This window comes from Kryptolebias marmoratus, linkage group LG19, assembly GCF_001649575.2.
Source record: "Kryptolebias marmoratus isolate JLee-2015 linkage group LG19, ASM164957v2, whole genome shotgun sequence".
Lineage (NCBI taxonomy): Eukaryota > Metazoa > Chordata > Actinopteri > Cyprinodontiformes > Rivulidae > Kryptolebias > Kryptolebias marmoratus.
Window position 1 is genome coordinate 13,918,333 of NC_051448.1, and position 14,705 is coordinate 13,933,037.

The window sequence follows — 14,705 nt, forward strand, 5'->3', positions numbered from 1 at the left end:
CAGCTGCCCCTCCATATTAGACAGGCTTCAACACTTGGTGTTTTTAAATCTCTTCTTAAAACACATTTATATTCACTGGCTTTTAATACATTGTGAGAATTGTAATGTTATTGTATTTTTGTATGTTTGTATTGAATGTTTATGTGTGCAGCACTTTGGTCAACAACAGTTGTTTTTAAATGTGCTTTATAAATAAATTTGATACAATTAAAAACCTAGTTTTTATGATATATTTGAACCATAATTATGACAGAGAATTGAAATACAAATCATAAATTGATTTAAAATATATCATAATGGATGTTAGGACTGTTTGTGTAGTCATTATGCTTTTATTTAATAGAGTCATTACCCTTTTTGGATGTTTAAACAGCCAACAGATGGGGTCACGTACCTTTGTCATTATTAATTTATGGGTCGAAAGCTGAAAAGTTTGGGAACCACTGTTCTACACCAACACATGATACCAACATTCGTGCTGGATCATAACAATACTAGCATGATGGGATCGATGCTTGAGTTTATTTCCACTTTTAGTAAGTCGCTCCCGTTACAGAAGTGCGATTCTGCATCGAAGTAGGTGGGAAGCAGCAAGATCAAACGTAAACACTGAACGAAACAAACATGGCAGACGATCAATACACACGCCAACAAGTGTAGCATCCGTATTTACTTCTGTAAACACAGCATGCTGCATGTGACGTCACATCGTTTCAGGGCCACAGACTGTTCACACTGGAGTCTATAATTATAATGTGAACAACAACACACAAAAATCAGATCTGAGCATTGTCTTAAGTTGAGAAGTAATGAAGTTGTAACTGTTTTGGTCAAACCTCAAAGGTAACATTACACGCAGACTCATGCGAGATCTGTTAGCGCTCAGAGCGTGTGTTGAGGTCGACTCTCAGCTACTACCACATTCAATTTTAGCTCTTATTCTACTGTGAGCCAATGCCAATTAGCTGTGGCAGCCACCTTGACTCCAAAAGTTAACCAGTTGTTAAAAGTTCCATTAAAATCCCTCCATCTTGCTAACGCCACAGACAAACAAACAGACTTCGTCAAAACCGAAGGCGAAAGGGCAAAAACTATTTCTACCACTTCTGTTTTTATAAATCAGAGGTGCAGCATTAATTAAGATGCAAAAATAAATCCACCTAAAGAAAAAAATAACTGCATTCATACAATACTAAACATCTTTTTAAGAGACACACATTTTGCATAAACCCCAGAATTAAGTTAAAGTCACAGTTTTACTCCCTGATGTGATGAAGAGGAGGGGATGTGGTGTGAAATCTGCAAAACTGAGACCCCCCCAGCCCAGAGAACCTGGCAGCCGCTGAGCACATCTGGATTCTCCCAAACATAGGATAGGCAACGCAAAAAGAATCAAGGCTCTGAAACGGTGAGCCTAAATTACTGTTTTAAAGTCTTAAAGACAGTTGTTGTAACAGCCGTGCACTCGTAGCCTCAGACATTATTCCAACAGTGTAAAAAAAAAAGCTTGCGTTTATAAACCAACCAGCAGGAATGCACTAAGACGACACTAGCTTGAAGGCTGGAAAAAAATAAAGGTAAGTGTGAGGAAAACAAAATTATTGGGAGTCCAACAACAAGAAAATCCACTTGCTTCGTGCCTCCCCTGACTGAATTATCTTCTTTTTCTTTAAAGATACTTCACAAACAAAACCATGATTTATTTTTGTTTATTTTGAAGGACTTTAAAATCTCAGTCTAACACGTGTCCCTTTACTACAACATTACCAGAACAAAATAAATAAATAAAAATACGTGTGAGTGTGCCTTTTGCTTTTGGAGCTGCCCGACGGTGAACAGTGTCTATATAAGGCTGTGTTCAGACTCCAGCTTCTGCCAGCTAATGGTCAAATAATTCAGCAGGTAAGACCACAACAAAGTCACATCACGCTTGCTCGGGCTGTAATCACATCAACGGTGGAGGGACAAACCGGCCGTAAAGATAACAAACGTGTTAAATTGTGACTGGTGTGACCGCACACGTCTTGTAATTTAATTTCCCAGCAAGTATACAATAAAGGTTTTTATTGCCTCGCAGGTCCCTTTCTCTTTGACAAGTATACAGCTGTGTCAGAGCCACGTATTTTCCAAATGTGTCATGTTTAAAAGATATTGTTGCTTTTCTGCACTTAAAGACATTTTTTTTCTTCTTCTTTCTTGTCGTGAGCCTCTCTAGCAGCTTAACTCTCACTCTTTTACTCTGTCAGTATCACTCCTCGCCTCTCAGTCCCTCTCCTCTCTCCCACGTACCTCCCACACAAGCGAGCGTGCTTTATGTGTTTCTGCACGTTTGCCTCTTGCACATGTACATCAGGCTTCCTTAAAGTGCGGATAAGGGGCTACGACGAGGCAGCAGACGGGAACAGAAATAAACATGACTGACGTTTTCATGCTATAAGAGGGGGGGAACCCTGGACTTTAAAGTAAGGCGTTTGCAAACAGCGTTAGAGCTTTCGGCTCGGTCTTTTGCCTGGATAGAAACAAAAAAAAGGAAACGATGAATGGAAATATGCAAAGAACAATACAAACACTATTCAAATCCATCAGCCAAACTCCTTTAAACAAATGACTTGCATTGCGAGCCGTCAGGGCGAGCTAGTTGTCAGTCGAAGTGATTTGAGATGTTCTGAAAGCAAAAAAAGTTTGTTTACATTTTGCTCAAAGTGCTGAAAGAGTGACAATTATGACATCGGCAGTTTATGACAAGGAATGCAAATCTGTCGTGCAGTGTTTCTAAGATTTAAAACGAAACCGAGGTGGCCTTTTTGGCTCCAGATAAAGAAGCACTGCCGCCCACGTGCACCTACACACACACTCCGTACCCAAACGGGCCTTAACCTCGTCTGTGAGCTGCGTTCAAATGCAAATAGAATCAAAGTGTGTGAGGGACTGATGGCTACTTTCCCTTTTCCCTCCACGAACACACACACACACACACACACACACACACACTCTCACACAACATGCTCACGTCAAATTGTTTTTTTTTTTTTAAAAACAGAAACAACAACAACAGCAAAAACCAAAAAAAACCTGACCTAAACAAATGCACACCTCTGCACATGTTGGAGCACAGAGCGCGTCCTGATGCTGTGAGGTAACTCCGGCAGGAGACTCGGGGCGATTCATCCAGAGACGAGCACAAACACCTTCAGCGACGAACCAAGGCTTTCTAAAACTAACTCAACCAAGACAAGAGCTTATTTGCATCCAGACGAGCGTGACTTAATTGCACTGCCACGCCTAGGAGATTTATTTCTATGTATACGCTAAATTTGCATAGCTAATCAGTAAATCAGGCTGGCGACGAGGTTTTGTGTCACTGCAGAATGTTTACGGCTCTGTTTGGAAACGTGTTGTGCAATTAGCGGTTCGGAAGAACCGGTTGTGACAGAATTTTTACTTTGTGTGTTCGTTGCATACCTCAGAAACAATGACGTGAGGAGGAAATAAAGACGCACGTGAAGCGTAGACGCTCAGACCAATCCCTCTCCAAGAAAACAAAGGAAGCACCTCATGGCTTTTAGATTCTAATAAGACGACAACTCAGAAGCAACACATCCTGATATATATGCTCCCTTCAGCACATGAGCCTGCAGAAACAGCACATGCAGACGAGACGGGAGTTTTGTATCTCTGCTTGCTTGCGTTTAATCACAAAGAGATGACAAGTTTGAACTGTTTTGCCATCAGAAAATGAAAAGTTATTGAAAACAGAGGAAGATCATTTAAAATCCAGCCACATCAACAGGTGGAAGAAGATCAGCAGCATCATTGACTCTTTCTCTTAGAAAACTTCAGGCAAGCCGGTCTATTTCTTAAATTAGCCAACATGTTACTCAAGGGATAAGTCAGGCGACCGCGTCCGTGGAACCATGTCAGTAATGTAAATATAAGGACTGCAGTACACTCATGGAGCTCAAGCAGAGGGGAGCTGGACTTCAGAACATTTGGACTCCTAGTTTCCTTGGATCTGCCTTTCAAACAACTTCCTACAAGTCAGTCAAACCGGGGGCTCCTCTTCAGCCATAAGTCAAACGCCTCTCAGGAAGCAAAAACAGACGTGTCTGCTGTCATCTGCTCAAGGAGGTAGTCGGGACAAATCTGACAATTAATGTCTTATCTGCTGTAGATCACCTCCGGAACAAGCTCAGTTTGGGCAAACAGAGTTTAATACTGACCAGACTGACGAGCTAACGGCAAGTCGGAGCAGACCAAATGCTTAATTTGGACAAATATGGTTAGTTTAGACCTAGCTAAACAGCCCAGACTAGATTTAGACTCATCAGTCTTTCTTTTTTTTTCAAACTGAGGTCATTCAAAGAGCTATCTTCAACAGGTAAGATATTAACTGTTTATAACCTTTCCACGGAAGAGCTGAAGCTCTCAGGATTATTGTGACTGCATAACTGCATAAAGCCCATAAAAAAACAGGGGCAGAGGCTTGGGCTGCCGACAAACACTGCTAATAAATTAAAGAAGAGCTTCATTATGACACCAAGAACACAAACAACTATTTTATGACTTTTATCCATTAATGACAACTTTTCTTTTTTTTCCAATGAAACAGTTATGCCAAATATATGAAGTTAGCAATTAGCTAAATTCCTGGAGGTCATCTTAAGAACACCACTACGTATTTTATGACGTACAGCTCAACTTTTGAGCCACTGTTCTAAACAATCAACACAAAGGAGATTGGATACTCTCTTTTGTTCAGCTGACAGGCGCAAAAAACCCCAAAACAAACCAAGAGCACGCGCTCAAACATTTCATCTTCTTACCGCTTTCTGTTGAGATCTAAGGAGCTCGGGGTTGAGAAGATTCTCTCCCTTCTCCGTATCGCTGGAGATATCCTCCTCTGACTCTTCCCAAGAAGAGGAGAAACCAGCTGAGGAGGCGGAGGAGGAAGACAGCTTCCTTAACGATCGAGTGGTGGAGTTCGGGACGGGACTGGAGCTGCGGCTGGTCGAGCAGGACCGTGCCTGCTCCGACCCAGAGCCTTCGGTAGTTTGAGGGGCGCTCTCCAAGCCGTGGTCAGTTACGATGACTGCGGGGATGGGGGGAGGCAGGGAGGAAGAGCCGCTGGAGGTGAGATCGCCCGGGTCCTGCAAACATGGGGAGCTGTCCTGTGCCTGAGGTAAAACAGTAGCTTCAGAGTTAGCGTCCGACCTGTTTCCGTCTGTCTGAAGCAGCACTTTGGGACCGCAACGGTCCTCTTTCCCATCTGTCGGTTCCCTCTCAGTCCGTTCTCTTTCGGCTGCCGCTGTTTCTGTGTTTCCTACCTCCTTTTGGTCTTTTTCTCCCTCCCTTTCCCTCAGCTCCTCTCCTCTGTCACCCGTTGTTGCACCTTTTTCTGACGCCTCGGATGAAACTGGAACGAGCAGCCCGTCGACTAAGGGAGTCTGTGTCGTTGTTCCCGAATGGCAGTCGTTTTGATAAACCAGTGACTTGTTCTCTATATTTGATTTAGTAGCACTGCCGTTCTTCTGACCTTCATGCCTGCCTTCTTCTCTCGTCTCTCTTTCAGTCATTCTCTCTTCCACTTCTCTGCCATTTTGGACAACAGAAGGAAGTTTAGTCCCTTGTGGGTGAGTCATTGGGTATTCAAAAGCTGTGCTTCCTTGGTTTGGATGGGAAGGACTAGTCACTCGTCTGGGAGGCCGAGGGCTTCGCTGGAACTCGCTGTTAGGTACCTGGGTCCGATTCCCAGAAATGTGGGCCTCATAATAACCCACTTTTCCTCTGACCTGAAAGAGACAAGAGAATATAGGATGTATTCCCAGAACCGGTTTGGTTACAGCTCGGTCTAACTGTAGAGAAGTTTACTTTGATGTTCTTTTTGGGTAGATTATCATTTCACAGGTGTTCCTGCACCAGCAGAGCCTCAACTGAAGCGAGACATAACATGAAAACTCATAAGAATAAAAAAATGACTCAAATCTTTTATTATCTACAGTAACATTCAATCGGCCATTTTTGAAAACAGAGCCACTAAGGTACAAATGAACTGCGTAACAATCTTCCATCTCACTGTACGTACAGTGCCTTTAAAACTCATTTCTGTTGCCTCACAGATAAAAACTGATTTTTTTTTTGTGACACAACAGGCTTACGACATTCATGGTGTGAATATATTTATTTGAAGACGAACAAGAAATAAGAAGGCTGGAACTATGTCTGCAAACTGGCCCAGCTTGTTTGGGCAGAATGCATCTTTACGTCATACCACAAAACTCAACCGGATTCCAAGAATTTTGACGCATTTCTCAGGTTAAACCGCTCGAGTGTTGCTTCATCTGCAGGCCAAGAGTCATCAAAAGGTGAACCTCTGTGTGTCACTCTAAGATGGCTTGAAAACTGAAGCAAGTTTCATTTAATCAAGCTCTGATCGATTCTACCAGAGCTACTGCTGACAAACACCCCAACAGCACAATGCTACCACCACCGTGCTTCACTGTGGGGACTGGGCTTTTAGAAAAAGAGGTTTGGTGCCACAGAAGAAGCTTTCCTCAATGGTAAAAAACAAACCAAAAAAAAAACATCTGAAGAATCTTTTTTTTAAATTTATTTGTTTGCATTTACAAACTCCAGCTTTATGTAGGTCTTTAAGGCAAAATGCTGCCAAATTTAAACTGTTTTGTGCAGTCCAATCACTTAAAATCCTAAAATATATTCATTCAAAATGAATGTCGCAGAGCAACTAAATAGGAAAAATGATGAGAATGATCAGTGGCGCTGCACTGATGCACTCGCGCTTCCACTGAACTCAGAGAAGAAGAAAAAAGACAAGCTTTAAATGTTTTATACAAAATTTAGGCTTCTAAGAAACAACATAAAACTCTATTTTGTTTATATTACAAATAATCTATAAAGTCCCAAGAAAGTATGTTCTGGTTTAACCTAACAAACCTTTTCTTTTTGGTTAGTTACCTCTTTAACGGGAAGGATAAAAGCAGGACAGCTACATTTTAAGTTTTCACATTTGAAGCTAAAAGACAACTTTCAAGTTTCTCAGAACTGGTTTTGTTTCCTGATCATAAAACCTTACCAGGTTCGGCTCTTGCTCACCAAATCAAAATAAGGGTTTTATTTCTGAGATTTTTACTGTGAGCTGTTTGCTTTAGCTGCTGTAAAAGTGATGAGTGAGAAAAAGACAAACTCACCTCAACGTTCTGCAGCTCTCGGTGGATCTGCAGCATCTGCGCTTGCCGTCGCCTCTCCTCTCTCCTCTCTCCTCCTCTCGTCTCTCCTCCCGGCTCCTCCTGCCCGTCTCCTTGCCCCCGCTCCTCCCCGCTCAGGCGTCGGATGCGCTGGCCCACATTCACGCCGAGGTGCTCGGGGCTTCGCGGGGAGGGGGAGCGAGGACGAGTCGGAGAGCTGGGGGCGGGCAAAGTCTGCGGGGGGAAGACAAAGGCCTGTCCCAGAGATCGGGGGCTTGTCTGAACCAAAAAGAGAGGTAAATGTAGATTTAATGAACTTTGAATTTGGCAGCGTTTAATGTGAAATGAATGAATTATTTATGCTTCTTCTTGTCGTTATGAGCTGCAGTAGCAGGAGGCTGCTACCAAAGGAAGATTTACCATTATAGTTCGATTATTATAGATAAAAAAAACAAAAACAAAAAAAGCTAAGAAAGTCAACAAAGTGACTATTTTTTAGTAAAAAAACCTCAGATTTAAGGTAAAAATGATACACTAAAGTGTTTCAGTGCAGGATCATATGAGATCTAAGAGCAGATATGCTTCAAAATAAATTTTTACCACATTATCTTAAGATAAAAAGCCTGTTTTCTCAAGACACCAAGTAAATAAATACATTTACTAATTAAGATCTAGCAAAGTTAGGTGCCTCGTGATAAATAGAAATTATTAAGAAAACAAAAAACAAACATAATGAGCTCCTTTCTTGGAAATGAGGACAGTGGTGTTGATTTAAGGGAAAATAAAAATGTCCCATCATCAAACAGAGTTACACATGGACGACCTAAATTACAGTTATAAATCATTTCCAAGTGTCGTGAAAGCAACGATGGAAAAAAAAACAAGCTGTGTAAGTCAAAAAAACCTCTAAATTCGTCTTGTGATTACAGGAAAACAAAACTCGTTTTTTCCAAAGTATGTTTTCCTCTTGAGAAGACAAAACAAAAAAAAATGTTCTCTACATGAAAAGAGCTGATCCTGAGATCACAAACAGTCGAAAAAGGTTCTCAAGAAAGTCACGTCAAAACAGATTATTACAGGCGCAGCCATTCTCTACGTTTGTAGGATCACCTTTTTTCTCCAACTGAATTCAATTTTTCCAAGTTTGTAGAGGCAAAAACAAAACGTTTCAAGTATTTAGAGACGTTGGGTTTTGTTCCTATAACAAATCACTGCAAAACTTAATCATAAAACCAAACCCATTAATATTTTACCTCCTATTTTAGGTCTTTTCTTGACAAGAGGCCGAACAATCATCATAGTATCAGAGCTATCAGAAAACTGAAGTTGTGCCAACCTTGGGGCTCGTTGAGCTGTAGAGACTTCCTCCGAGTAACGGACAGTAGGTGCTCCGATCTGGAACTGGCAGCACAGGTCGGCCGACCGGACTGGTTTTGGCTCGGGAAGCGGTGTTGGAGGACCCAGGCTGGGGGTGAAACTGATTACTGCTGCAGAGAGGAGAGCGAGAGCTGGCTGATCTGTCTGAATGTTAAAGAAGAACAGGCTTCGCACGTTACAACAGGCTGTGTGCGTAATAAAAACATTATCAGCACATTGTATGTAACTTAATTATACAGGACAACAAGTACAACTAATGTTGTGTTCATTTTTACAAATATCAGCTGTTGTTCCGCAAACGGAAAAGTCTGACAAAGCTCATGATGTTAAAAGGGAGCAATATATACAATATATATATATAATACAACATATTACATATAAACCTTTATCCACAAATAAAATCCAAATACAAAATTAACTACAATGTCATTAATCTTTAATATTAATATGCCATAAGTTTATAAAATGTCATTTTTATTTATAAATTGATTGAAGTCATCATCCAGATACACACATCTGCTTTAGTTTAGTTCACACAAATGAGCTTAGAAATTAAATTTCCTTCATCTTTGGACCTCGATATAAAAAGCTTCTGAATTTACTTAGACAGTAATTTTCTTTACAGCTTTGTACATGAATTATAAAGTTTTTAAATGAGCTGAACTACGCTAAATTAAATACAAAACAGAGCAAGAACTGCGGTTATTACGACACATTTAAAAACTGATGGCGAGAAGCTGGAAAAAATAAAATTTAAAAAGTGCCAGTAGGTGAAAGTAAATTATTCACCCGAAACTCACTGACTGTTTTCCGATGCATCAGCAACAAGGCTTAATGTCACCCGTCTGATCTAACAGCTTCTCATCAGAAAACACCTTTAAAAGTAAAAAAAAAAAAAAAAAATCAACAACAAGTTGTGTACCTGTTCATGACTCCAAGGCCGTTCAGGTTCAAGGCCGAGGCTGCCATCCCCACGGCCAGGCCAGGGGCTTTCTGTGCTGGGTACACATCTGCCGATGTCCCCTGAAGCTGCTGGGGGTGGAGGTGGTGGTAGGTGGGGGTCTGACAAACAGCTCTCGGCACTTCCTCCGCTCCCGAGGAGCTCCACGACGCGAGGAAGTTTGTACCCGCCACTGGAAACAAACAGGAAAAAGGAAAACAAAAGGTTAGAAGAAGAGCCCACCTCATTGTAATGCCTCAATGCGTCACAGAGACAAAGACTGCTCTGACTAAAAACAATAGGACCTGACGAAATCAGCGAACGGGAAACAAACAACAGGCAAAGAAAAGGGAGACGAAGGGATAAATACTGCAACCAGAAAAACACTGCAGTCACTGGAAATAATTCGGCCTTTTTTTCCATAAGAAACAAATAATAACTTGCTTTGTTACGAAGCCTGTTATCATCGTCTCATTATTTTCACTCTTTTATTGCCCCTCTGTTTTTTCTTTCTCTGCTCCCACGTAATTTACAGATGTTCAGATTAAATTTGGCATTAAATGTCGGTGTCAATCCTGTCTCTGTGTTAGCAAAATATATCTCCAGAACCACAGGACGAACTTCAGCGAAGCTCTCCAAAAGTAATCATCAGCTACAACATCTACAGCTCAGCCCAAGTCAAGATGGCTGCCAAAGCCCACTGACCAAACACAAACATGACTATAACTCAAGTCAGTTTCACATCTATTGAGCTGAAACTGGTGTGGTTAGTCGCTGAGAGTCATCCTCAATGTCGCACAAGGTTTGACCAACTCTCGCCCTTTCCCAATGAGAGACGATTTCAGTGTTTTTGTACGTTTTGTGTACAGATTTCAACTAAATGTGTTACAGAAACCGGCACATTCTGCATCTATAAGCAGCGCAGCCACCTTGTCAGAAAACAGGCTTCCTGGAATCAGAAGAATTTTTTTTTTTTGTGCATGAATTAGATGATCACACGCAGCTTTACTTTTATCAGTCCGTGAGGTCAAAAACCGAATAATAGCTTGTGGCTTCGTGTCCTGCTGGGAAATAAACTATGCAAACAAGCTTAGCCGCGCAACACGAGTGGACGAGGTGGAGAGCGCGCAAAAAATGTGGCAGAGAGTGTTGTCTCGTTTCCAGAAGGCACCCCTTTAAAGACTGCTTACACTGGGGAGAGCAACGTTTCATTAAAACATCTGTAACAAAATGCCAAGGACAGCAGAATTGTTCATCACTCCCAGAATGAAATTAACCCCTTTTTTTTCTGTTTTACGGCACTTTTGTCTCGAAGCTCTAAGACAAAAATTCCAGTTCCAGAGCTTGCCAGCCAGTCCTTCATGTCAGCGAGCCAGAACTGCCAGCCTGGGCCGTGTCATGTGCTCTGATAAACGCAGACATCGAGGGTAAACATGGGATTTCCTTTATTGGGGAGTGACGCAGTCAGTAAGAAACAGAAAACAAACTAAACGACCTCCCCGTGTCTCAAGTGGCTTACAAACCACTAAAGCTGCCTTTTTTTTCTCTATCTTTAAACTCTGCTTTGTTCTGTGTGTGCGACAACCCAGGAGACGCAAACGAGACTTGAAAGCCCGGGTAAAAGTCGAAAGAAAAGACTTCCAACTGGGCGGCCGGCATGGAAAGAGAGGTGTGCTCGGGCTATTTTGGTGCGGTTATCTGTTCGTAATCTTTCATGCAGAAGCAGCAGATTTACTTTCCGTCAAACAGAGAGGGTGCATTGAAGCAAGCACCGGGCACTGGGAGCCATTTTCACACTGTGTGCTGCACACGGAGTGAGCTGAAACTTTCCCCCGCCTCACCCCAGCCCTCTCAGAGATCGCCCTAACCCGTTGCAGATCCATGCAGCATGCATCTGAAGACGCCTTCGCCGAAGAAGCAGGTCACGTCGGCGTCACGGCACCAGGGTTCGTATGAAAGACGAGTCCTAAACACACGTTTGACTCCGAGCTAGTCTAAAGGCCCAACTCTGGACAGCTGCTCGTTAAAAGCTGAATTTTCCACTCACGACGTGCTGGTCGTGTTAAAATCCAACCCAGAAACGATCATCGTGTCAGCAGAATTTCAACGATAAAAGCCATTAAACAGATAAGCAAACAACTCTAGATCAACCCTCGAAGCCACGAACAAACGTGCCACCTTCGGTAAACGGATCCAGCCTGGAAACGGCTCATCTTCACACGGCCCTTCCAGAAGCACTTGAGCCGCTTCGGGCCCGAGCGCGGGATCGCGTCCAACTTCAAACCCACACGAGTGGGCGACGAGCCTCCACGCGGATGTAAGATAAAAACAAAATCAAACCAAACAACAAAAAAACACAAATCAACTTCTGAAGAGAGGAGGGCGATGATGAATGTTCTCAGGAATGTTCCAATGAGACCGAATCGTGTCTTTCCTTTCAGGCGGCGCTGCAAGAAACGACATGTCACACGTCGAACCCTTCCGCGCGATGTGAACCTGCAAGTGTCGAAGCTACTTCGAGGGAACAGTTTATGGCCCAGCTCTGAGTCCGTGCCACCTCTCTGTAGATCAAGTTCGTTGCTCGTGAGCTTCCTGGCTTGGAGCAGCCGACATGTCAGGATGGTAGCAGATTCGTCGCTAACAGGTGGGATGCTCGGAGGCTCTTCGTCTCACCTGAAGCTTGGCAGGAAAGAGCTTAGGAGGAGCAACCCAATCAGAGCACACAATCAACAATGAAACTCATGCTGAATCCTTCCTTTTCGGACACACGGCGCTCCCATTTTCTTGAAAACCAATGCTGCATTTTCTTGGTCACTGGCATGTAAATATTCTGCAGTTCTAAACAGCTGACTCAAGGGGGAAAATCATTTTCAGTGTCTTAAGAAAGCCTCACAATCTCCTGCAAACAGTGACGATAAAACATGACATTCCTGCAATCTGAACATTGTACTGACACTATTTGGCATGTCCTAATAGGCTGGTTGTGACTGTGTTATAATTGGACTGAACCTGCTTTGAATCTAGACCTGGTCTGACCTGAGCTAGCTTGGCTTGTTGTTTTAGTGGCATGCTAAATTCATGTTAGTCAAATAGCGATGTACTGACTGATGATTGAGCAATTCACTGTTTCTCCTGTGGAAAGTCAAGCTGCAGCTGCAGAAAATGCTGTTTTTTTTCCTGACCTGCTGAATGTTTAGCTCTGGACTAAGACCTCTCAGGTTGAAACTGACCCAGAAACAGGAATAAACAACAACAACAAAGACAGAAAAACCCCATCCTAACTTTAAAGGGGATATGCCTGAGCACAGGCTTAAAAGGACGAGTCGGCTGAGGATTTGTTTAAGATTCCTCACATAGTTTGACCCCACTGATTAAAAGGATGCCTAGGTCTGAGGTGGAAAAAAAAAGACAAGTTTAGCTAATAAAGTGTAATAAAATCCCTCACGAGCTGTAATAAAGCGCTCATATGCGAGGAGACACTTACCTCGGACCCGTCCTACGTCTTCTCCGGGACTTTGTTTCGTCTTCTTTATTTATTTTATTGTTATTATTCCGCAGCTTTTATCCGGCCTGGCACCGACAGACAGCTCCGTCCCGGGGAGTCTTCCTTCGTCCGACGCACGCGAAGGCATCAACGGTCGCCGCGCGAGCAAACTTGTTTTTTTGTCTCCACCGCCGCCGGTTCGCTTCTTCGTCACCAAATAAAACAAAACAAAAAAATAATAGAGAGAAAGAGAGAAAAATCCACCTCCACTTGAGCAGAACATCAGCCTTTCCCCCGCTTCGGCTAGCGTCTGGCTCGCGACTCGGTGCAAACTTCCACACCTCTCCGAAGCGAACTGTCGGCTTGAAACCCCGGAGAGCGGGGACGGTTTTTTTTTCTTTATATTTTTTTTCTGGCTGCTGAAGATGTCTGCTGTCACGCGTCGGCTCCGCTCCTCGCTGTGAGTAGTAAAAGCTTTTTTTGTTGTGTGTGTGTGTGTCTGAAGCCGGAAGCTGCAAGAACACCAGCCTCTTCTCTCTTGCTCTCTCTCTCTGCCTCCCTCGGACGGGCTCGGCTCGCTGGAAGGAGAGAGAGAAGGAGAGCGCGAGGGGAAAAAATGCAACGCCGAGCACGCGCCGCGTCGCAGGGTTGTTTAGGCACGTGCGGGGCAAGGGAAACCCTCGCGTGCACGCGCTCCATGGCGCGCTTACATTAGAAGTACGGAGTGAAAAATTACTGCAACTACAGCTGCAGTACTACTACTATTAGGAGTATTTAAGCGTGAGCTTCTGTCTTTCTACTGTTTTTCCTGTTTTTTTATTTCTCTTTAGGCGTCACTGAATTACTTCTGCTATTTTAACCGTTCATACATCAGAACGACGTGACTTTCAATTTTTGTAACTTTTAGAAGTTTTAACTTTATTTACAAATATTTTCCCCCATAGAGATACATCGATTTTTCTTCATTTCCTCCAAAAAAACATCGTTCTCATAGAAACCTGTCTTAGCAGACAGGTTCTGGTTTCGTCTTCTTATACTTTAGGTTTTAGCATTTAGCAAGTGTTTTGCTACTTTTAGCCTTTAACTAGCTTTTCGTTTTTTTTTTAGCTTTCACCTACTGTTAAACTACTTTTAGCTTTTTAGCTAGCCTTTTGCTACTTTTAACTGTAGGCTAACCTTTTGGTACTTTCATTTTTAGTTAGCCTTTGCTACTTTTAGCTAGCATTTCGCTACTTTTAACTTTTAGCTGGCATTTTGCTACTTTTAACTTTTAGCTAGCGTTTTGCTGCTATAATTTCTTTAGTTAGCATTATGCTACTTTTAGCTTTTAGCTAGCACTTTGCTACTTTTAGCTTTTAGCTAGCACTTTGCTACTTTTAGCCTTTATCTAGCTTTTTGCCTATTTTAGTTTTCAGCTACTTTTAGTTTTTTAGCTAGCCTTTCGCAACATTCATTCTTCAGTTAGCCTTTTGCTACTGTTAGCTTCTCGTTAACATTTCGCTGCTTTTAGCTACTTTGACTTCTCAGCTAGCCTATCGCTGCTTTCACCTTTTAAGTCACCCTTGACAACTTTTAGTTAGCATTTTGTTACTTTTAACTTTTAGCTATCCTTTTGCTACTTTTAGCTTTAAGCTAACCTTTGACTACTCTCATTTTTATTTAGCCTTTGGACACTTTTAGCCAGCATTTTGCTACTTTAAGG

The 14,705-nt window shown here is 42.5% G+C and overlaps 1 protein-coding gene across 2 annotated transcripts in view; it reads right to left on the reverse strand.

The window, feature by feature from the left end:
* The window catches only part of itpkb (inositol-trisphosphate 3-kinase B), a 32,123-nt gene extending 18,533 nt beyond the window's left edge, over window positions 1–13,590 (reverse strand). Inside the window, exons 1-5 of one of the 2 annotated variants that reach the window (XM_025004390.2) lie at window positions 13,004–13,590; window positions 9,502–9,712; window positions 8,539–8,686; window positions 7,206–7,481; window positions 4,824–5,789 (exon numbers count right to left, since the gene is read on the reverse strand). In XM_025004390.2, coding sequence (XP_024860158.1) covers window positions 4,824–5,789; window positions 7,206–7,481; window positions 8,539–8,686; window positions 9,502–9,548 — 1,437 coding nt within the window. In that variant the 5' untranslated portion in view covers window positions 9,549–9,712; window positions 13,004–13,590. Of the gene's footprint in view, window positions 1–4,823; window positions 5,790–7,205; window positions 7,482–8,538; window positions 8,690–9,501; window positions 9,713–13,003 lie in introns of both variants that reach the window. The other variant, XM_017409258.2, reaches the window with a different exon arrangement.
* Window positions 13,591–14,705: the final 1,115 nt, after the last annotated feature.